Raw genomic sequence first — 22,800 nt, 5'->3', positions numbered from 1 at the left:
CCCTTTAATACCCCACCAGACTAGTCCCACGCTCCCCCTCCCCACACCCTTTAATACACCACCAGACTAGTCCCACTCCCCCTCACTCCCCACTTTCTCTAATATCCTAACTAGACAAAGTTTTGCTGGTAGATCAATGGGTTATGTGTACACGTGTGTGCGTGTGTGTGCACATCTGTATGTGTGAGTGTGTCAGTGAGTTTTTGATTGATTGTGTGAATGAATGTGTGCAAGAGGGTGAGAATGTATATTTGTACACGTGTGCCTGAGACTCTGTATGTGCATGTTAGTGTATGCATATATGTGCATGTGTGTACATGAGTGTGAGTGTGAGAGACACAGGGACAGTGACAATTCAATTACTCACGCCCCACTCTCCACACGGAGCGAGCGCACGTTGTCGAAGCCACACTGGCTGATATTGAAGCATTCACAGGTGAACTCCTGTCTCCGACCTTGAAAATTCTCACGCTCCCAGACCACAATCTGTGAAAACATGAGGAAGGAGCAAAGGGTCAAACAGATTGAATCAAAGAGATTCAAGAAGATTGAGAGAGAGGGAATGAATGACAAAATATAGAAACAGAGAAGACAGGGAAGGAGGGAGGGAGGGAGAGAGGATTGTAGAAGTGGGGAAATAAGCTAAAGAGGAATAGACAGAAACATAGAAAATATGTGCAGGAGTAGGCCATTTGGCCCTTTGAGCCTGTCCCAACACGCAATATGATCATGGCTGATCATGCACTGTCAGTATCCCACTCCCACTTTCTCTCCATGTCCCTTTATCCCTTTAGCCACAGGGCCACGTCCAGCTCCCTCTTGAACATGTCTAACAAACTGGTCCCCAGGAGCTTTCTGTCTGAGTGAAGAAGTTTCTCCTTATCTCAGTCCTGAATGGCTTACCCCTTATTCTTAGACTGTGACCCCGAGTTCTGCACTTCCCCAACATCAGAAACATTCTTCCTGCATCCTGCCTATCCAGTCCCATCAGGATTTTATATGTTTCTATGAGTACAAGCCCAGTCAATCCAATCTCTCTTCATATGTCAGCCCTGCCATTCCAGGATCAGTCTGGTGAACCTTTGCTGGACCCCCTCAATAGCAAGAATGTTCTTCCTCAGACTAGGAGAGCAAAACTGCACACAATATTCAAGGTGTGGCCTCACCAAGGCCCTGTATAACTGCAGCAAGACATCCTTACTCCTATACGCAAATCCTCTTGCTATGAAGGCCAGCATGCCATTAGCTTTCCTCACTGCCTGCTGTACCTGCATGCTAACCTTCAGCAACTGTTCCACCAACACACCCAGGTCACATTGCACTTCCCCTTTTCCTAAACTGCCACCATTCAGATAGTAATGTTCCTTCCTGTTTTTGCCATTAAAGTGGATAACATCACATTTATCCATATAATATTGCACTTGCCAAGTATTTGCCCACTCAGCCAACCTGTCCAAATCACCTGCAGCCTCTTAACATCCTCCTCACAGCACACACTGCCATCCAGCTTAGTGTCATCTATAAATTTGGAGATATTGCATTCAATTCCTTCATCCAAATCATTAATATATATTGTGAATAGCTGGGGTTCCAGCACTGAACCCTGTGGTACTCCACTAGTCACTGCCTGCCATTCTGAGAAAGATCTGTTTATTCCCAATCTCTGCTTTCTGTCTGTCAACCACATCAATACATTACCCCAATACCATGAGCTTTAAATTTCCTCATTACTCTCTTGTGTGGGACCTTTTCAAAAGCCTTTTGAAAGTCCAGATACCCAACATCCGCTCGTTCACCCTTGTCCACTCAAAAAAATTCCAGAAGATTTGTCAAGCACGATTTCTCTTTCATGAATCCATGCTGACTTGGACCAATCCTGTCACCACTTTCCAAATGCTCAGTTATTGCATCTTTCATAATTGACCCCAGTATTTTCCCCACCACCGATGTCAGGCTAACCAGTCTATAATTCCTCATTTTCTCTCTCTCCTTTTTCAAAAAGTGGAGTTACATTAGCTACCCTCCAATCCACTGGAGCTCTTCCATAGTCTATAGAATGCTGGAAAATGATCACCAATGTGTCCACTATTTCCAGGGCCACTTCCTTGAGTCATTTGGGATGCAGAGATCAGATCCTGGGGACTTGTTGGGTTTTAGTCCCAACAATTTCCCCAATACAATATCCTGACTAATAAGGATTACCTTCAGTTTCTCCTTCATGCTAGACCCTCTGTCCCTAGTATTTCTGGAAGGTTATTAGTGTCCTCCTCAGTGAAGACAGATCCAATGTTCAGCTGCTCTGCCATCTCTTTGCCCATTATGAATTCACCTGATTCTAACTGTAAGGGACCGACATTTGTCTTCACCACGCTTTTACTCTTCACAAATTTATAGAAGCTTTTGCAGTCAGTTTTTATGATTCTATTGTATTTTCTCCTTCTGAAATTAACTCTTTGTCTTCCTCTGCTGGATTTTAAATTTTTCCCAGTTCTCAGATTTACTTTGACATATCAGAGGGGGGGAAGGGGAAGGTTGGGAGGATGCGGGGGTGGAGAAGAGAAATAGAAAAGGGAGATCGAGCAGAAGGAAAGAGGAGAGGAGGTAGGAGGGGGACAAGAGAAACGGGAGAAGATAGAAGGTGATTTAGTGACAGAGAGAGAGACGGTGCAAAATGCTTTGGAGAGTACATTTCAGAAATCAGGCTTTGGACAAGTGAAGATCTTCAAAAGCAGCAAGTGTGAAGTCTTGGAAATGGTTTCTCAGTTTAACAAGTTTCCATGACATGTTCTGACCAGTGGAATGGTGGAAGGATGATAAGGAGCAGAACGGCCTCCTCCTATTCCTGATAAACAGTGGCCTCCTGAGAGTGAGTCTCACCTTCCAGAATCCAGGATAGCCTGGGTTCAGGGGCATGCTTTCTTTCTGCATATTCTTCAACTGGAACAGAATCTGAAAATGAAAATTTAAAACATGCCGTCAGTAATTCAAATCAAGAATATTCCAACTTAGCACCTCCTAAATATAGGGACCCGCACCCTGTCCCCGAGACAGAGAGAGACCCACACCCTGTCCCCGAGAGAGAGACCCACACCCTGTCCCCGAGACAGAGAGAGACCTGCACCCTGTCCCCGAGACAGAGAGAGACCTGCACCCTGTCCCCGAGACAGAGAGAGACCTGCACCCTGTCCCCGAGACAGAGAGAGACCCGCACCCTGTCCCCGAGACAGAGAGAGACCCGCACCCTGTCCCCGAGACAGAGAGAGACCCGCACCCTGTCCCCGAGACAGAGAGAGACCCGCACCCTGTCCCCGAGACAGAGAGAGACCTGCACCCTGTCCCCGAGACAGAGAGAGACCTGCACCCTGTCCCCGAGACAGAGAGAGACCTGCACCCTGTCCCCGAGACAGAGAGAGACCTGCACCCTGTCCCCGAGACAGAGAGAGACCTGCACCCTGTCCCCGAGACAGAGAGAGACCTGCACCCTGTCCCCGAGACAGAGAGAGACCTGCACCCTGTCCCCGAGACAGAGAGAGACCTGCACCCTGTCCCCGAGACAGAGAGAGACCTGCACCCTGTCCCCGAGACAGAGAGAGACCTGCACCCTGTCCCCGAGACAGAGAGAGACCTGCACCCTGTCCCCGAGACAGAGAGAGACCTGCACCCTGTCCCCGAGACAGAGAGGGTCCCGCACCCTGTCTCCAAGAGACAGAGAGACCCGCACCCTGTCTCCAAGAGACAGAGAGACCCACACCCTGTCTCTGAGAGAGAGAGAGAGAGAGAGAGACCCACGCCCTGTCCCTGAGAGGGAGAGAGAGAGACCCACACCCTGTCCCTGAGAGAGAGAGAGATCTGCATCCTGTCCCCGGCCAACGTAAATCAAGAAGACAGTTGTTTGTAATGGAATAATCCTTTTTGAGTGATGATGATTAATGGTAGCTGTGAGTCTTCAACCACCCTTACCTCTAGATAACCTTGTCAAAGATCAATTTTGGTAAATTTCTGATCACCAGCAAGGCCACGAAACAGGTCTTTGATAACGAACAACAGGTACTAATCCAGACATAGCCCAGGGTTCACAGTCTCTTCAGAATCCCCACATAGCTCCACTGAGCCATCAATCTTCATGACAGGAGCAATAGGCGTGGCCCACTCACCCCATGGAGTCTCATAGTTTCAGGTTAAACATGGTCAAAGAAACCTCTTCCTGGTTACCATGTACTGTCCACCTTCAGCTGATGGATCAGTATTCCTCCATGTTGAACACTTCTTGGAGGAAACACTGAGGGTGGCAAATGTAGTCTGGGTGGGGCAATTGTGATGCCCACCACCAAGAGTGGCTCTGCAGCTGCACTACTGATCGAGCTGTTCGAGTCCTAAGGGATATAACTTCCAGACTGGGTCTGTGGCAGGTGGTGAAGGAGCCAACAAGAAGGAAAAACATACTTGACCTCATCCTTACCAATCTGCCGGCTGCAGATGACAGTATCGGTAAGAGTGATCACCACATAGTCCTTTTGGAGACAAAATCCCACCTTCACATTGAGAATAACTCCATCGTGTTGTGTGACACTATCACCAAGCTAAATGGGACAGACTTCTAATCGATCTAGCAACTCAAGACTGGGCATCCATGAGGCACTGTGGGCCACCAACAGCAGCGGGGCTGTATTCCAGCACAATCTGCAACCTCCTGGCCCGGCATACCCCCCACTCAACCGTTACCATCAAACCAGGGGATCAACCTCATTCAATGGAGACTGCAGGAAGGTATGCTGGGAGCAACACCAGGCAGATCTAAAAATGAGGTGTCAACTTGGTGAAGTGACCAAACAGAACTACTTGCAAGCCAAATGAAAAAAAAACAGCAAGTGATAGACAGAGCAAAGTGATCCCACCACCAACAGATCAGATCTAAGCTCTGCAGTCCTTCCATCCACTCGAGAATGGTGGTGGACAATAAAAAAACCCATTGGAAGAGGAGGTTCCACAAATATCCCCACCCTCAATGATGGAGGAGCCCAGCAGATCAGTGCAGAAGATAAAGCTAAAGAACCGCAGCAATCTTCAGCTAGAAGTGCTGAGTGGATAATCCATCTCGGCCTCCTCCAGTGGCCCCCAGCATCTCAGTTGCCAGTCTCCAGTTCGATTCACTCCCTATGATAGCAAGAAACAGCTGAAGGCACTGGGAACCGCAAAGGCAACGGACCCTGATAGCATTCCAGCAATAGCACTGAAGACTTGTACTCCAGAACTTGTCACTCCCCTAACCAAGCTCTTCCAGTACAGTTACAACACTGGCATCTACCTGGTAATGTGGAGAATTGCCCAGGTATGTCCTGTACACAAAAAGCAGGACAAATCCAACCCGGCCAATTACCACCCAGTGTACTCTCAATCATCAGTGAAGTGATGGAAGGGGTCATCGACAGCGCGATCAAGCAGCACCTGCTCAGCAGTAACCTGCTCAGTGACGCCCAGTTTGGGTTTCGCCAGGGTCACTCAGCTCCTGACCTCAACACAGCCTTGGCTCAAACACGGACAAAAGAGCTGAATTCCAGAGGTGAGGTGGTTGACAGCCCCTGGCATCAGTGCTGCATTCGACTGAGTGTGATATCAAGGAGCCCGAGCCAAACTGGAATCAGGGCAAACTCTCCGCTGATTCGGGGGGGGGGGGGGGGGGGGGGGGTGGGATCCTGAGTAGAGGGGTTGAAAGTGAGGGGGGCATAGATGGGGACTGCAATGCACAGCATCGCAGGGGTGGGGTGGAGCAGGGTTTGAAATGCGTATACTTTAATGCGAGGAGTATTCACAATAAAGTGGATGAACTTGCAGTGTGGATCAGTACCTGGGACTTTGATGTTGTGGCCATTTCAGAGACATGGATAGAGCAGGGGCAGGAATGGTTGCTGCAGGTCCCGGGGTTCAAATGTTTTAGTCGGAGTAGAGAAGGAGGTAGAAGGGGGGGAGGGGTAGCATTATTGGTCAGGGACTGTATCACAGTGACAGAGAGGAAGTTTGATGAGGACTTGTCTGTTGAGGTAGTATGGGCGGAGATTAGAAATAGGAGAGGAGAGGTCACCCTGTTGGGAGTCTTTTATAGACCTCCTAAAAGTTCTAGAGAGGTTGAGGAAAGGATTGTGGAGACGATCCTAGTTAGGAGTGAAAGTAATAGGGTAATTGTTATGGGGGATTTTAACTTTACAAATATTGATTGGAATTGTTATAGCTCTAGCTCGTTAGAGGGGTCAGTTTTTGTACAAAGCGTGCAGGAAGGTTTTTTGACTCAGTATGTAGATAGGCCAACTAGAGGTGAGGCTATATTGGATTTGGTGCTGGGAAATGAGCCAGACCAGGTGCTAGACTTGGAAGTTGGTGTGCATTTTGGTGATAGTGACCACAATTCGGTTACGTTCACCTTATATATCACCATTTATATAGATGATCTGGAGGAGGGAACCGAGTGTAGGGTGTCGAAATTTGCTGATGACACCAAGATTGGGGGAAAGGCAAATTGTGCGGAGGGTGTGGAGAGTCTGCAGAAGGATCTAGATAGGCTGGGCGAATGGGCCAGGAAATGGCAAATGGAATTTAATGTTGGCAAGTGTGAGGTGGTCCACTTTGGTAGGAAGAATGGTAGGAAGGACTATTACTTACGTGGCGAAAAACTGCAGCAGGCGACGGTGCAGAGGGACCTCGGGGTCCTTGTGCATGAGTCGCAAAAACCCAGCCTGCAGGTGCAGCAGGTGGTCAGGAAGGCGAATGGGATGCTGGCCTTCATAGCGAGGGGGATTGAATATAAAAGTAGGGAGGTCTTGCTGCAGCTGTATAGGGCATTGGTGAGGCCGCAGCTGGAGTACTGTGTGCAGTTTTGGGCGCCGCACCTGCGCAAGGATATTTTGGCCTTGGAGGGAGTGCAGAGGAGGTTTACTAGGCTGATACCGGAGTTGAGGGGGTTGAGCTATGAGGAGAGGCTGAATAAACTAGGCTTGTACTCGTTAGAGTTTAGAAGAATGAGGGGAGATCTCATTGAGACGTATAAGATGATGAATGGGATGGATAGGATAGAGGTGGAGAGGCTCTTCCCGCTCAGAAAGGACAGTAGGACTAGGGGGCACAGCCTCAAGATAAAGGGGGGCGCAGTTTAGAACGGAGTTGAGGAGGAACTTCTTCACTCAAAGGGTGGTGAATCTCTGGAATTCTCTGCCCGTTGAAGTGGTGGAGGCTGCCTCACTAAATATTTTTAAGAAGCGGGTTGATGGGTTTTTGATAAGAGAAGGGATTAAGGGTTATGGGGAGAGGGTGGGAAAGTGGAACTGAGCCACAACAGATCAGCCATGATCTTATTGAATGGCGGGGCAGGCTCGAAGGGCCAGATGGCCTACTCCTGCTCCTATTTCTTATGTTCTTATGTTCTTATTATGTTCTTAGTGATGGAAAGGGATAGGCATGAACCTCGGGCCAGTGGTTTTTGCTGGGGGAAGGGTAATTATGAGGCTATTAGGAGAGAATTAGGAAGCATAGGTTGGACTAGGAGATTACAGGGACTGGGAACGTCCGAAATGTGGAGTTTTTTCAAGGAGCAGCTACTGCGAGTCCATGATAGGTATGTCCCTGTCAGGCAAGGAGGAATTGGTAGGGCTAGGGAACCGTGGTGCACCAAAAAAGTTGATTCGTTGGTTAAAAGGAAAAAGGAGGCTTATGTTCGGATGAGACGTGAGGGCTCGGGTAGTGCACTAGAAAACTTTAGATTGGCCAGGAGGGAGTTGAAGAGTGAGCTAAGAAGGGCTAAAAGAGGACATGAGAAGACTTTGGCTGATAGGATTAAGGAGAATCCTAAGGCGTTCTATCGGTATGTCAAGAACAGAAGGTTGGTTAGGGCAAGATTAGGGCCAGTTATAGACAGCAGAGGGAAGTTATGTGTGGAACCGGAGGAGATTGGAGAGGCATTGAACCAATATTTCTCTTCGGTGTTCACGCAGGGGGACATGGATATAGCTGAGGAGGACACTGGGTTGCAGGGGAGTAGAATTGACAGTGTTACAGTTGATAAGGAGGATGTGCTGGATATTCTGGAGGGTCTGAAAATAGATAAGTCCCCTGGTCCGGATGGGATTTACCCCAGGATTCTCTGGGAGGCAAGAGAAGCGATTGCAGAGCCTCTGGCTCTGATCTTCAGGTCGTCGTTGGCCTCTGGTATAGTACCGGAAGATTGGAAGTTAGCGAATGTTGTCCCATTGTTTAAGAAGGGGAACAGAGACTTCCCTGGGAATTATAGACCGGTGAGTCTCACTTCTGTTGTGGGCAAGGTTTTAGAAAAAATTATTAGGGATAGGATTTATAGTTATTTGGAGAGTAATGAATTGATTAGAGATAGTCAGCATGGTTTTGTGGAGGGTAGGTCGTGCCTTACTAACCTTATTGAGTTTTTTGAGAAAGTGACCAAAGAGGTGGATGGGGGTAAGGCAGTGGACGTGGTGTATATGGATTTTAGTAAGGCGTTTGATAAGGTTCACCATGGTAGGCTTCTGCAGAAAATGCAGATGTATGGGATCTAGGGAATTGGATCAGGAATTGGCTAGCGGATAGGAGACAGAGGGTGGTGGTTGATGGTAAATATTCATCATGGAGTTCGGTTACGAGTGGTGTGCCTCAGGGATCTGTTTTGGGGCCACTGCTGTTTGTAATTTTTATTAATGATCTGGATGAGGGTATAGTTGGGTGGATTAGTAAATTTGCTGGTGACACCAAAGTCGGAGGTGTGGTAGATAGTGAGGAAGGGTGGCGAATGGGCCAGGAAATGGCAAATGAAATTTAATGTTGGCAAGGGTGAGGTGGTCCACTTTGGTAGGAAGAATGGTAGGAAGGACTATTACTTTAGGGGTGAAAAACTGCAGCAGGCGACGGTGCAGAGGGACCTCGGGGTCCTTGTGCATGAGTCGCAAAAACCCAGCTTGCAGGTGCAGCAGGTGGTCAGGAAGGCGAATGGGATGCTGGCCTTCATAGCGAGGGGGATTGTATATAAAAGTAGGGAGGTCTTGCTGCAGCTGTATAGGGCATTGGTGAGGCCGCAACTGGAGTACTGTGTGCATTTTTGGGCGCCGCACCTGCGCAAAGATATTTTGGCCTTGGAGGGAGTGCAGAGGAGGTTTACTAGGCTGATACCGGAGTTGAGGGGGTTGAGCTATGAGGAGAGGCTGAATAAACTGGGCTTGTACTCGTTAGAGTTTAGAAGAATGAGAGGAGATCTCATTGAGACGTATAAGATGATGAATGGGATGGATAGGATAGAGGTGGAAAGACTCTTCCCGCTCAAAAAAGACAATAGGACTAGGAGGCACAGCCTCAAGATAAAAGGGGGGCAGTTTAGAACGGAGTTGAGGAGGAACTTCTTCACTCAAAGGGTGGTGAATCTCTGGAATTCTCTGCCCGTTGAAGTGGTGGAGGCTGCCTCGCTAAATATTTTTAAGACGCGGGTTGATGGGTTTTTGATAGGAGAGGGGATTAAGGGTTATGGGGAGAGGGCGGGAAAGTGGAACTGAGCAGCGACAGATCAGCCATGATCTTATTGAATGGCGGGGCAGGCTCGAAGGGCTGGATGGCCTACTCCTGCTCCTATTTCTTATGTTCTTATGTGTCATAGTTTGCAGGAAGACTTAGACAGGTTGCAGAGCTGGGCCGAGAATGCGGAGAAGTGTGAGGTAATTCACTTTGGTAGGAATAACAGATGTGTCGAGTATAGGGCTAACGGGAGGACTTTGAATAGTGTGGATGAGCAGAGGGATCTAGGTGTATGTGTACATAGATCCCTGAAAGTTGGCAATCAAGTAGATAAGGTTGTTAAGAAGGCATACGGTGTCTTGGCGTTTATTGGTAGGGGGATTGAATTTAGGAGTCGCAGCGTTATGTTGCAACTGTACACAACTCTGGTGCAGCCGCACTTGGAGTACTGTGTGTAGTTCTGGTCCCCACATTACAGGAAGGATGTGGAGGCTTTGGCGAGGGTGCAGAGGAGGTTTACCAGGATGTTGCCTGGTATGGAGGGGAGGTCCAATGAGGAGAGGCTGAGGGATTTGGGATTGTTTTCGCTGGAAAGAAGGCGGCTAAGAGGGGATCTTATTGAAACATATAAGATGATTAGAGGTTTAGATAGGGTGGACAGTGATAGCCTTTTTCCTCGGATGGAGAAAGCTAGCACGAGGGGGCATGGCTTTAAATTAAGGGGAGGTAGTTATAGGACGGATGTCAGGGGTAGGTTCTTTACCCAGAGGGTGGTGAGGGATTGGAATGCCCTGCCTGCTGCAGTTGTAAATGCGCCTAGTTTGGGGGCGTTTAAGAGATCCGTGGATAGGTTTATGGACGAAAAGGGATTGGTTTAGGTTAGTGGGTCATTGTTTTGTAACTGGTCGGCGCAACATCGTGGGCCGAAGGGCCTGTTCTGCGCTGTAATGTTCTATGTTCTATGATTGGAGTCATACCTGCTACATCGGAAGATGTACCAAGCATGACTCCAATCAGAGGAGAGTTTGCTCCAATGAAAACAACCCAAGCCGACCCAACCTCTCTTCGTAACTTAAATGTTCCATCCCAGGCAGTATCCTGGTGAATCTCCTCTGCACTCCCTCCAGTGCAATCCCATCCTTCTGATAATGTGGCGACCAGAACTGTACACAGTACCCTGGTTGTGGTCCCACCAAAGTTCTATACAACTCCATTGTGACTTCCCTGTAATCTATGCCTCAATTGATAAAGACAATGTCCCATATGCCTTTTTCACCACCCTATTAACAAACCCTTCTGCTTTCAGAGATCTGTGGACAAACACACCAAGGTCTTTTTGTTCCACTGAACTTCCTTGTGTCCTATCATTCATCAAGCACTTCTTTGTCAAACTATTCCTTCCAAAGTGTATCACCTCACACTTTTCAGGGTTAAATTCCATCTGCCACTTATCTGCCCATTTGACCATTCCGTGGCCCAAGATACTCTGTCCAGCCAATCTTTGTGTCTTCTGCAAACTTACTAATCCTACCCCGCACATAGTCACCAATGTCATTTATATAAATGATGAATAATACACCCCTGTAGTACACCACTGGACACAGGCTTTCAGTCTCTATTGATGAAAGATATTAGTACAGACAATATGAAATCTGTATGAGTTGAGTTAATAAACACAAAGGGCAGCAAGGAGGCATGGTGGTTAGCACTGCAACCTCACAGCACCAGGGACCCAGATTTGATTCCTGGCTTGGGTCACTGTCAGTGTAAAATCTGCACGTTCTCCCCATGTCTACGTGTTGGTTAGGTACATTGGCTATGCTAAATTCTCCCTCAGTCTACCCAAACAGGTACTGGAGTGTGGTGATTATGGGTTTTCACAGTAACTTCATTAGAACGTAATGGTCTTATTAACGACAGACAGCATGGTTTTGTACAGGGCGGTCATGTCTCAGTAATTTGTTTTGAGGAGGTGACAAAAATGATTGATGAGGGAAGGGGTGTGGATGTTGTCTCCATGGGCTTTAGTAAAGCATTTGACAAGCTGGTGCAAAAGATTAAATCTCACATGATTAGCGGGGAATAGCTAGATGGATTCAGAATTGGCTAGGCCAGAGAAGACAGGGGGTAGTGGTGGAAAGGTGTTTTTCTGAATGGAGATCTGTAACTACTGGTGTTCCGCAGGGATCAGTGCTAGGATCTCTGCTGTTTGTAATATATATAACTGACTTGGAAGAAGATGTAGCTGGTCTGATTAGCAAGTTTGTGGATGATATTGAGATTGGCGGAGTTGCAGATAGTGATGAAGATTGTCAGGGAATACAGCAGGATATTGATAGGCTGGAAAATTGGACGGAGAAATGGCAGATGGAATTTAATCCAGACAAATGCGAAGTGATGCATTTTGGTAGATCCAATTCAGGCGGGAGCTATAAAATAAATGGCAGAACCATCAGGAGCATAGACGCACAGAGGGATCTGGGAGTACAGGTCCACAGATCCTTAAAGATAGCAGCAGAGTGGGAAAGGTGGTGAAGAAAGCATGCGGCATGCTTGCCTTCATTGGACGGGGCATCAAGTATAAAAGTTGGCAAATTATGTTAGTTATATAAAACATTGGTTCAGCCACATTTGGAATACTGGGTCCAATTCTGGTCACCACACTGCCAGACGGACTTGGAGCCTTTGGAGGGAAAACAGAAAAGGTTATAGAGTCCTAGAGGTTTACAGCATGGAAACAGGCCCTTCGGCCCAACTTGTCTGCCCTTTCTTTTTTAAAACCCCTAAGCTAATCCCAATTACCTGCATTTGGCCCATATTCCTCTATACCCATCGTACCCATGTAACTGTCTAAACACTTTTTGAAAGATAACATTTTACCACCTCTACTACTGCCTCTGGCAGTTTGTTCCAGACACTCACCACCCTCTGTGTGAAAAAATTGCCCCTCTGGACACTTTTGTATCTCTCCCCTCTCACCTTAAACCTCTGCCCTCTAGTTTTAGACTCCCCTCCCTTTGGGAAAAGATATTGACTATCTAGCTGATCTATGCCCCTCATTATTTTATAGACCTCTACAAGGTCACCCCTCAACATCAGACGACATCAACTGCACTGCCCTCATCTACCTTCTTGGTTACCTCTTCAAAAAACTCAGTTAAATTTGTGAGACATGATTTTCCACTCACAAAGCCATGCTGACTGTCCCTAATCAGTCCTTGTGTCTCTAAATGCCTGTAGATCCTGTCTCTCAAAAATACCTTCCAACAATTTACCCACCACAGGTGTGAGGCTCACTGGCCTGTAATTCCCAGGCTTTTCCCTGCAGCTCTTTTTAAACAAAGACACAACATTTGCCACTCTCCAATCTTCAGGCACCTCACCCGTGACTATCGATGATTCAAATATCTCTGGTAGAGAACCTGCAATTTCCTCCCTAGCCTCCCACAGTGTCCTGGGATACACTTCATCAGGTCCCGGGGATTTATCTACCTTGATGCGGTTTAAGAGATCCAGCACCTCCTTCTCTGTAACATGTACACTCCTCAAACATTATTGTTTATGTTGAGACATGTTTATGTTAAATACTGTTGAGAAACAGTAAATAGGTTTCCCAGGATGTTGCCTGGTATGGAGGGTATTAGCTATGAGGAGAGATTGAATAAACTGGGATTGTTTTCCCTGGAAAGACGGAGACTGAGGGGTGACCTGAGCGATATGAGGGGTGTGGATAGGGTGAACAGTTGGAAGCTTTTACCAAGGGCAGAAATGACAATTACACAGGGGCACAAGTTCAAGGTAAGGGGGGCAAAGATTCAGTGGAGATGTGCAGGGAAGTTTTTTACACAGAGCTTGGTGGGGCCTGGAATGCACTGACAAGTGAGGTGGTTGAGGTAGATACATTAGCCACATTTAAGACTTATCTGGATGGACACCTGAACAGACAGGGGATAGGGGGATACAGACGGTTGATCAAAATAAGACAATGTGATCGGCGCAGGCTTGGAATGCCGAAGGGGCGTCTTCCTGTGCTACACTGTTCTTTGTTCTTTGCAGTGTTAATGTAAGCCTACCTGTGACACAAATAGAATTTATGAGGGTGATTTGCAGACCACCAAACTGTAATGATAATGTTGGATAAAACATTAGAGAGGAAATCAGAGATGCGTGTATTAAAGGAACATCTGTGATTATGGGTGACTTTAATCTGCATATAGATTGGGAGAATCACAGTACAATCGAGGAGAAATTTCTGGAGTGTATACAGGATGATTTTCTGGAGCAATATATTGAGGAACCAATGAGGGAGGGGCCATACTGGGAGTGTTGTGCAATGAGAAAGATTAGTTGGCATTCTAGTTGTGAGAGAATCCTTGGGGATGAGTGACCATAATATGGTAGAATTCTTTGTCGAGGTGAATAATGCTATAATTGATAGTTAGACCAGGATCCTGAATCTCAGTAAAGGAATTGTGATTGTATGAGGCATGAATTGGTCATGATGGACTGGGAAACATTACTGAACGGAAAGACAGTGGACAGGCAATGGAAGCATTTAAAGAACAAATAGGTGAACTCCAGAAGTTGTTTATCCCTATTTGGCAAAAGAGAGGTAAGGGATTTGTGGTCAAACCATGGCTCACAAGGGAAATTAAATATAGTATGAAATTCAAGGAAGAAGCATACAAATTGTCAAGAAAAAGCAATAGGCCTGAGGATTGGGAGCAGTTTAAAATTCAGCAAAGGAAAACCAAGGGATTGATTAAGAAGGAGAAAATAGAGTATGAAAGTAAACTAGCGAGAAACATGAAAACTGACTGTAAAATTTTCTATTGGTATTTGAAGAGAAAAAAGTTTGACAAAAACAGATGTAGGCCCCTTACAGTCAAAAACAGGAGAATTCATAACAGGGAATAAGGAAACGGCCGAGGAATTAAATTTGTTCTTTGCTTCAATCTTCACAAAGAAAGAATGAATAATGTACCAGAAGAGAGAAACATGTTTAGTGAGGAGCTGAAAGAAATCAGCATTAGGAGAGAAATAGTTTTGGGGAAATTGATGGGAGTGAAGGTGGATAAACCTCCAGGTTCATAGAACATAGAACACTACAGCACAAACAGGCCCTTCGGCCCACGAGTTGCGCCGATCACATCAACACCTACCAATCTATAGACCTATCTATAACCCCCAATCCCATTAAATTCCATATACTCATCCAGAAGTCTTTTAAAAGACCCCATCGAGTTCGCCTCCACCACCACTGACGGCAGCCGATTCCATTCACTCACCACCCTCTGAGTGAAAAACTTACTCCTAACATCACTTCTGTACTTTCCTCCCCGCACCTTAAACCTGTGTCCTCGCGTAGCGACCATTTCAACCCGGGGAAATACCCTCTGAGAATCCACCCTATCTATTCCTCTCAACATTTTATAAACCTCTATCAGGTCACCTCTCAACCTTCGTCTCTCCAGGGAAAAGAGTCCCAGCTCCCTCAACCTAACTTCATAAGGCATGCCTCCCAATCCAGGCAACATCCTTGTAAATCTCCTCTGTACCCTTTCAATAGCTTCTACGTCTTTCCTATAGTGAGGCGACCAGAACTGCGCACAGTACTCCAAATGAGGCCTGACAAGGGTCTTATAAAGTTGCAGCATTACCTCCCGACTCCTAAACTCAATCCCTCAATTAATGAAGGCCAGTACACCATACGCCTTCTTGACCACCTCTTCCACCTGCGAGGCCGATTTAAGAGTCCTGTGGACCCAGACCCCAAGATCCTTCTGCTCCTCAACACTACTAAGACTCCTGCCCTTGATAGTGTACTCGTTCATCCCGTTGGTTCTGCCAAAATGGACGACTACACATTTATCCGCATTGAAGTCCATCTGCCACTTCTCTGCCCAGTCCTGCATCCTATTTATGTCCTGCTGCAACTTCTGACATCCCTCCAGACCATCCACAACACCACCGACCTTCGTGTCATCAGCGAACTTACTTACCCATCCCTCCACTTCCTCATCCAGGTCATTTATGAAAATGACAAACAGCAAGCGTCCTAGAACAGATCCCTGGGGCACTCCACTGGTGACTGACCTCCATTCAGAAAAAGACCCATCCACAACCACTCTCTGCCTTCTGCAGGCAAGCCAGTTCTGGATCCACAAGGCCAAAGGCCCTCGGATCCCATGCCCTCTCACCTTCTCAAGAAGTCTTGCATGGGGGACCTTATCAAACGCCTTGCTGAAGTCCATGTACACCACGTCCACGGCACTTCCTTCGTCAATGTGTTCAGTCACATTATCGAAGAACTCAACTAGGCTCGTAAGGCACGACCTGCCCTTGACAAATCCATGCTGACTATTCCTGATCATGTCAAACCTCTCCAAATGCTCGTAAATCTTGTCCCTCAGAAGCCTCTCCATCAGCTTACCAACCACTGTGGTCAGACTCACCCGTCGGTAATTTCCCAGTCTATCTCTGTTCCCTTTCTTGAAAATAGGAACTACATCCGCAATCCTCCAATCTTCCGGAACCTCTCCCGTCTCCATTGACGACGCAAAGATCATCACCAGGGGCTCTGCAATCACTTCCCTCGCCTCCCACAGTATCCTGGGGTACATCCCATCTGGTCCCGGTGACTTATCTATCTTGACAGAATTCAAAAGTTCTAACACATCCTCCTCCTTAATATCCACATACTCAATCTTTTCCATCTGCTGCAAATCCGTAGCAAAATCTCCCAGATCAGCTTCCACCGTGAATACTGAGGCAAAGTACTCATTAAGCACCTCTGCCATTTCTTCTGGTTCCACACAGACCTTTCCCCCTTCACCTTTTATCGGTCCTATCCCTTCTCTTCTCATCCTTTTACCTTTCACATATTTATAGAAGGCCTTGGGATTCTCCTTAATCTTACCCGCCAAGGTCTTCTCATGACCCCTTCTGGCCCTCCTAATTTCCCTTTTAAGCTCCTTTCATCCCAGAGTACTTGAGGAAGTGGCCCTGGAAATAATTGATCTTTTGGTGGTTATTTAAGAACATAAGAAATAGGAGCAGGCGAAGGCCATCTAGCCCTTCGATCCTGCCCCACCATTCAATAAGATCATGGCTGATCTGAAGTGGATCAGTTCCACTTTCCCGCTTTCTCCCCATAACCCTTAATTCCCTTGCCTACCAAAAACTATCTACCCGTGACTTAAATATATTTAGCAAGGTAGCCTCCACCACTTCAACGGGCAGAGAATTCCAGAGATTCACCACCCTTTGAGTGAAGAAGTTCCTCCTCAACTCCAATCTAAACTGCTCCCCCCCCTTATCTTAAGGCTGTGCCCTCTAGCCCTGCTATCCTTTGTAAGTGGGAAGAATCTCTCTACCTCTACCCTATCTATCCCTTTTATTATCTTATACGTCTCTATAACTTCACCCCATCATCCTTCTAAACTCCAACGAGTACAGACCCAGTCTATTTAGTCTCTCTTCATAGTCCAACCCCCTCATCTCGGGTATCAGCCTAGTGAACCTCCTCTGCACTCCCTCCAAGGCCAAAATATCCTTGCACAAGTGCGGTGACCAAAACTGCACACAATACTCCAGCTGCGGCCTCACCAGTGCCCTGTACAGTTGCAGCAAGACCTCCCTACTTTTATATTCTATCCCCCTCGCTATAAAGGCCAACATTCCATTCGCCTTCTTGATCACCTGCTGCACCTGCAGACTGGGTTTTTGCGACTCATGCACAAGGACCCCCAGGTCCCTCTGCACGGTAGCACGCTGCAGCTTTTCGCCCTTTAAATAGTAATCCCTCCTACTATTATTTCTTATATTATTTTCCAAGATTCTTTCGATTCTGGGACAGTTCCTACAGATTGGAGCGTAGCTAATGTAAGCCTACTATTCAAAAAGAGAAATAGAGAGAAAACAGGGAACTATAGATCAGTGAGCCTAATGTCGGTACTGGGGAAGTTGCTAGGATCTATTATCAAGGGTTTCATTACTCAATATTTGGAAGGCTGAAGTATAATCAGACACAGTCAGCATAGATTTACAAAGGGGAAATCATGTTTGATGAATCAATTGGAATTTTCTGAGGATGTAACTCGGAGAGTTGACCGAGGAGAACCAGTTGATGTGATTTATTTAGACTTTCAGAAGGCTTTCAATAACGTCTTACATTACAGACTACCATGTAAAGTTAAAGCACATGGGATTGCAGGTAATGTCTTGAGGTGGATAGAAAGCTGGTTAGCAGATAGGAAGCAAGGAGTTGGCATAAATGGGCCTTTTTTTTAATTCATAAGTTCATAAGATATAGGAGCAGAATTAGGCCATTCAGCCCATCAAATCTGCTCCGCCATTCGCTCATGGCTGATATGTCCCACATCCCCATTTTCCTGCCTTCTCCCCATAACTCTTCAACCCATTCCCAATTAAAAATCTGTCTAACTCCTCCTTAAGTTTACTCACTATTCCAGCATCCACTGCACTTTGGGATAGTGAATTCCACAGATTCACAACTCTTTGGGAGAAGTAGTTTCTCCTCAACCCTGTTTTAAATTTGCTGCCCCTTACAAGAGGACACAGGTTTAAGGTGCTGGGGAGCAGGTACAGAGGAGGTGTCAGGCGTAAGTTTTTCACTCAGAGGGTGGTGGGTGAATGGAATCAGCTGCTGTCGGTGGTGGTGGAGGCAAACTTGTTGGGGTCTTTTAAAAGACTTCTGGATGAGTACATGGGATTTAATGGGATTGAGGGTTATAGGTAGGCCTAGTAAGTAGGGATATGATCAGCACAACTTGTGGGTCGAAGGGCCTGTTGGTGCTGTAGTTTTTCTATATTCTATGTCCTATCCTAAGACTATGATCTTTCGTCCTGGAATGCCCCACCAACAGAAGCATCTGGTCCACGTCTACTTTATCTGTACCTTTCATCACCTTGAATACCTCAATTTGATCTCCCCTCATTCTTCTAAATTCCCTACAGTATCGACCTAAACTGTTCAATCTCTCTTCATACAATAAACCCCTCATCTCTGGAATCAATCTTGTGATCCTTCTCTGAACTGCCTCCAATGCCACTGCAACTTTCCTCAAATACATGACCAAAACTGTGCACAATACTCCAGGTGCGGCCTCACCAGTGCCTTGTATAGTTGCAACGATACTTCCTTACCATTATATTCTATTCCTTTAGCTATAAATGCTGACATTCCATTCATTTTATTATCTGCTGTACCTGCGTACTAGCTTTCTGTGACTCATGAATAAGGATGCCCAGGTCCCTCTGCACCAGAGTTCCCCGAAGTCTCTCGCCAGTTAGATAATAAGCCAACTTCTCATTTTTCCAACCAAAACACATGACCTCATACTTATCCACATTAAACTCCATCTGTCACATTTTGGCCCACTCTCCTAACCGATCTACATCCATTTGTAAGGTTCTTATTTCCTCATTGCAACTTACTGTCCCGCCTATTTTGTGTCATCTGCAAATTTGGCCATAGGCAGTCAGTGATTAGTGGTATTCCGCAGGGATCTGTGCTGGGACCCCAACTGTTCACATTATATATTAATGATTTGGAAGAGAGACCTGAATGTATTATCTCCAAATTTGCAGGTGATACAAAGTTGGGTGGGAGGGTGAGCTGTGAGGAGGATGCAGAGATGCTTCAGTGTGATTTAAATAGACAAAGTGTGTGGGAAGATGCATGGCAGATGCAGTATAATGTGGAGAAATTTGAGGTTATCAACTTTGGTAGCAATAATAGGAAGGCAGATTATTACTTGAATGGGTGTAAAGGGAGAGAGACATGTTTTGTCTCCTCATATGACAGACCTGCCATCCCAGGAATCAGCCTGGTAAACCTTTGCTGTACTCCCTCTATAGCAAGGGCATCCTTCCTCAGATAAGAACACCAAAACTACACATAATACTCCATGTGTAGCCTCACCAATGCCCTATACAATTGCAGCAAAACATCCCTATCCCTCGACTCAAATCCTCCTGCTATGAAGACCAACATATCATTTGCCTTCTTTACTGCCTGCTGTACCTGCGCACTTACTCTCAGGGACTGATGCACGAGGCCAAGCCTTCTTAAACCCCAACTGCGATTCTGCCAGTACGCTTTGCTGAACTACTTTAGTTGGAGATCACACACAAACAGGTCATGTAGCAGTCCTGCAAAGACCCCAAAGTCACAATGTTCTGCAAGGTTTTTGGGGATTGCCACAAATTTTTAATAGTCTTATCCTTCATCTGATGCTGATTGTTAAACTGGAAACACTCCACAATGAGCAGTGGGTTTGTTGTGAGATTCCCTTGCGGTACCACACACAACTCCTGGAACAGCTTCTCAGCCAGTTTCTCCAGCTGCAGTAAGCTCCTCAGGAGGTGAAGTGTTTTACTTCTCACTGTGCTAAGAAAGACCGCACAATGAGGTCATCTGACACCTGATTCATTGTTCTACACCTTGGCTTCTTCAACGAATGCTCCTAGCTTATCAAATTTTCCCACCAATCTTCTTTGCCAGCAGCAGAAGGGTTTCCTCGGCCCAAAGCCTGTATTTCCCACATTGGCTCCTATGCTTGCTTCTCTCTGAGCGCTTGATATTCCCAGTCATCCAATGACTGAGTCTTCCTCCTACTGCCCTGCAACCAGTGCAAGCAATGGCTTGCAACCTGAGACCACCCATTCGTTGTTTCCCACCCATGTCCTCCTATCCCATGGTCCTACCCATCCTCCAATAGTTTCCTGTGCACTGTGGATCTCTAGACCATCCACGTCGAAGGTCCTGATCCTACACCTTATGAGCCACCCAACACTCTAAGCTTTTTCTCAATTAATTATTGTCAGAAGTAGGCTTACATTAACACTGCAATGAAGTTACTGTGAAAACCCCTTGTTGTCAGTGTGAAATGTTTCCACTAAGGTGTAGCCTCAAGAACTCACTCCACAGACAGGTGTCAGGGAACATGGGTATTTTATAGAATCATAGAGTCCCTACAATACAGAAGGAGGCCATTCGGCCCATTGAGCCTGCGCAGACAACAATCCCACCCACGTCCTATCCCCATAACCCCATATATTTACCATACTAATCCCCCTGACACTAAGGGTCAATTTAGTACGGTCAGTCCACCTAACCTGCGTCTTTTGGACTGTGGGAGGAAACTAGAGCACCCGGAGGGAACCCACGCAGACACAGGGAGAATGTGCAAACTCCACACAAAGTGACCTGAGGCCGGAATTGAAGCCAGGACCTTGGCGCTGTGAGGCAGCAGTGCTAACCACTGTGGCAGATGTCCTTTCTGAAAGGACATTAATGAACCAGATGGGTTTTTCTGACAATCGACAATGGTTTCCTGGGTCCCCAGGTCTTAAGAACATAAGAACTAGGAGCAGGAGTCGGCCATCTGGCCCCTCGAGCCTGCTCTGCCATTCAATAAGATCATGGCTGATCTTTTCATCTTTTCATGAACTCAACTCCACTCACCCGCCCACTCATCATAACCCTTAATTCCTTTACTGTTCAAACTTTATCTATCCTTGCCTTAAAAACATTCAATGAAGTAGCCTCAACTGCTTCTTGTCCTGGGTCTCTGGATAACTAATCCAGTGATAATACCACTACACCAACACTTCCCCACATTTATTGCAGGTCTTATTTGCTCCACACTCCAAAAGACAACTGCTTTCCCAAGGCTGTTGGCAGATAGATCACCACATACCCAGTGTCACCAGGCCCATTCCCCTAAAGGAGCTATGCCTCAACATACACAACACTTTCCTGTTCTCTGACACACAGGGACTGGGTCTTTCCTGCTGTATACACAGAGAGCCTGGGCCTGAGCCTGGATATTCCCGGCTTGGGTCACTGTCTGTGTGGAGTTTGCACATTCTCCCCATGTCAGTGTGGGTTTCCTCTGGGTGCTCCGGTTTCCTCCACGTGTCAGGTGGATTGGCCATGCTAAATTGCCCCTTAATGTCAGGGGGACCAGCTAGGGTAAATGAATGAGGTTGTGGGGATAGGGCCTGGGTGGGATTGTGGTCGGTGTAGACTTGATGGGCCGAATGGCCTCTTTCTGCAATGTAGGGATTCTATGAGTCTGTGACTTCCTGATCAGTGACTCAGGGATCCAGGGCCTGAGCGATATCCTCAGCCTCTCCTGATTGAGACAATGGGAGCTAGGCCCTGAACAGTTCCTGCTCTGGGCAGCAGGGAACCTTTCTCTGGACCTTTACTGTTCTGGGTTGCATAAAGCCTGGCTCCTAAAGGGAGCTTGGGCCTTTCCTGATCAGTGACACAGGGGCCCTGAGCTTTGTGCTCTGTGGCACAGGCCTCCCAGGATAGGGCGTTACTTATTCCGGTACACTGGGATCCTGTACTGGCCATTTCCTGTGCTCGGATAGAGGGATCTGGGCCTGTTCTATTCTGGGAGCCTAGTAGTTCCTGGCTCTGAAGTGAGGCCCAGAACCTTCCTGCTCTGGGACACGGGAAGATTTTCCTTGTTTCTCTATTGCTCAAGGACACAGGGAATCTGGCCCTTCATCCCTGGCCTTGGTTCTGGGCCTCAACCTGGAACTGGATTTTTCCTGGCCTCCATATGGAGTTGGGTCTCCTTGGCCACAGTCACGCCCAGCTGGTGTTACCCTGCCCTCACCCTACACTGACACTGTTGTGAACCATTTCCAATCAACTATACGTTAGTTCTCACTTACCCGTTATCTGGAACGAAATGAGTTAACACTGCACCTTCCCTCGAGTTAACTCTGGCCTTATTTATATCAACATCACTGACCCCTGCTTCACTACAGGTCAGTGATATCGTCAGCACAATGTATTGTCAGTCTGGAATGGTTCTGCCCATTCCCCACCCCCCAGGACAAAAAGTCTGCAAGGCAGAGAGTCAGCAAAAAAAGCACACTTTGGAAACGCTTGTTCAGCAAACCCCTCACGTCCCATTCATCAGTCTTCAATCCCCCTACCCGCCACTGCGAGGAGGGTAGCAAAGTCCAAATCAACAGAGAGCCTTGGGATAATTTGCAGAGATTCACAATGTTCGCAGCATTATCCACATTCTCACTGTACAGAATATATATATTTATATACATCATGGACAAATAAACCTATGGCACCGAGGAGACCACTCAGCCCATTGATTCAGTGCTGACAGGGAAATCAGATCAATCCACTGTGATGCCATGTCCCAGTTCTTGTTGGAAACCCTGTCGGACATCTAACTGGATCAACAAATGTATTCTTAAAGTAACTGGTTGTGGGTTTTATTTAATTCATTTATGGGA

At 46.8% G+C, this 22,800-nt stretch overlaps 1 protein-coding gene across 1 annotated transcript in view; it reads right to left on the bottom strand.

Annotated features, from left to right (window-relative positions):
* LOC145356041 (beta-crystallin A1-like) overlaps nt 1–22,345 on the bottom strand; it is a 29,108-nt gene extending 6,763 nt beyond the window's left edge. The window contains exons 1-3 of the mRNA XM_080208632.1: nt 22,216–22,345; nt 2,878–2,949; nt 368–486 (exon numbers count right to left, since the gene is read on the bottom strand). Coding sequence (XP_080064758.1) covers nt 368–486; nt 2,878–2,928 — 170 coding nt within the window. The 5' untranslated portion in view covers nt 2,929–2,949; nt 22,216–22,345. The remainder of the gene's footprint in view (nt 1–367; nt 487–2,877; nt 2,950–22,215) is intronic.
* Nucleotides 22,346–22,800: the final 455 nt, after the last annotated feature.

Source organism: Carcharhinus amblyrhynchos, chromosome 20, assembly GCF_965287045.1.
Source record: "Carcharhinus amblyrhynchos chromosome 20, sCarAmb.v2.hapA, whole genome shotgun sequence".
Taxonomy (NCBI): Eukaryota; Metazoa; Chordata; class Chondrichthyes; order Carcharhiniformes; family Carcharhinidae; genus Carcharhinus; species Carcharhinus amblyrhynchos.
This window is presented reverse-complemented; position numbering and strand designations above follow the sequence as displayed.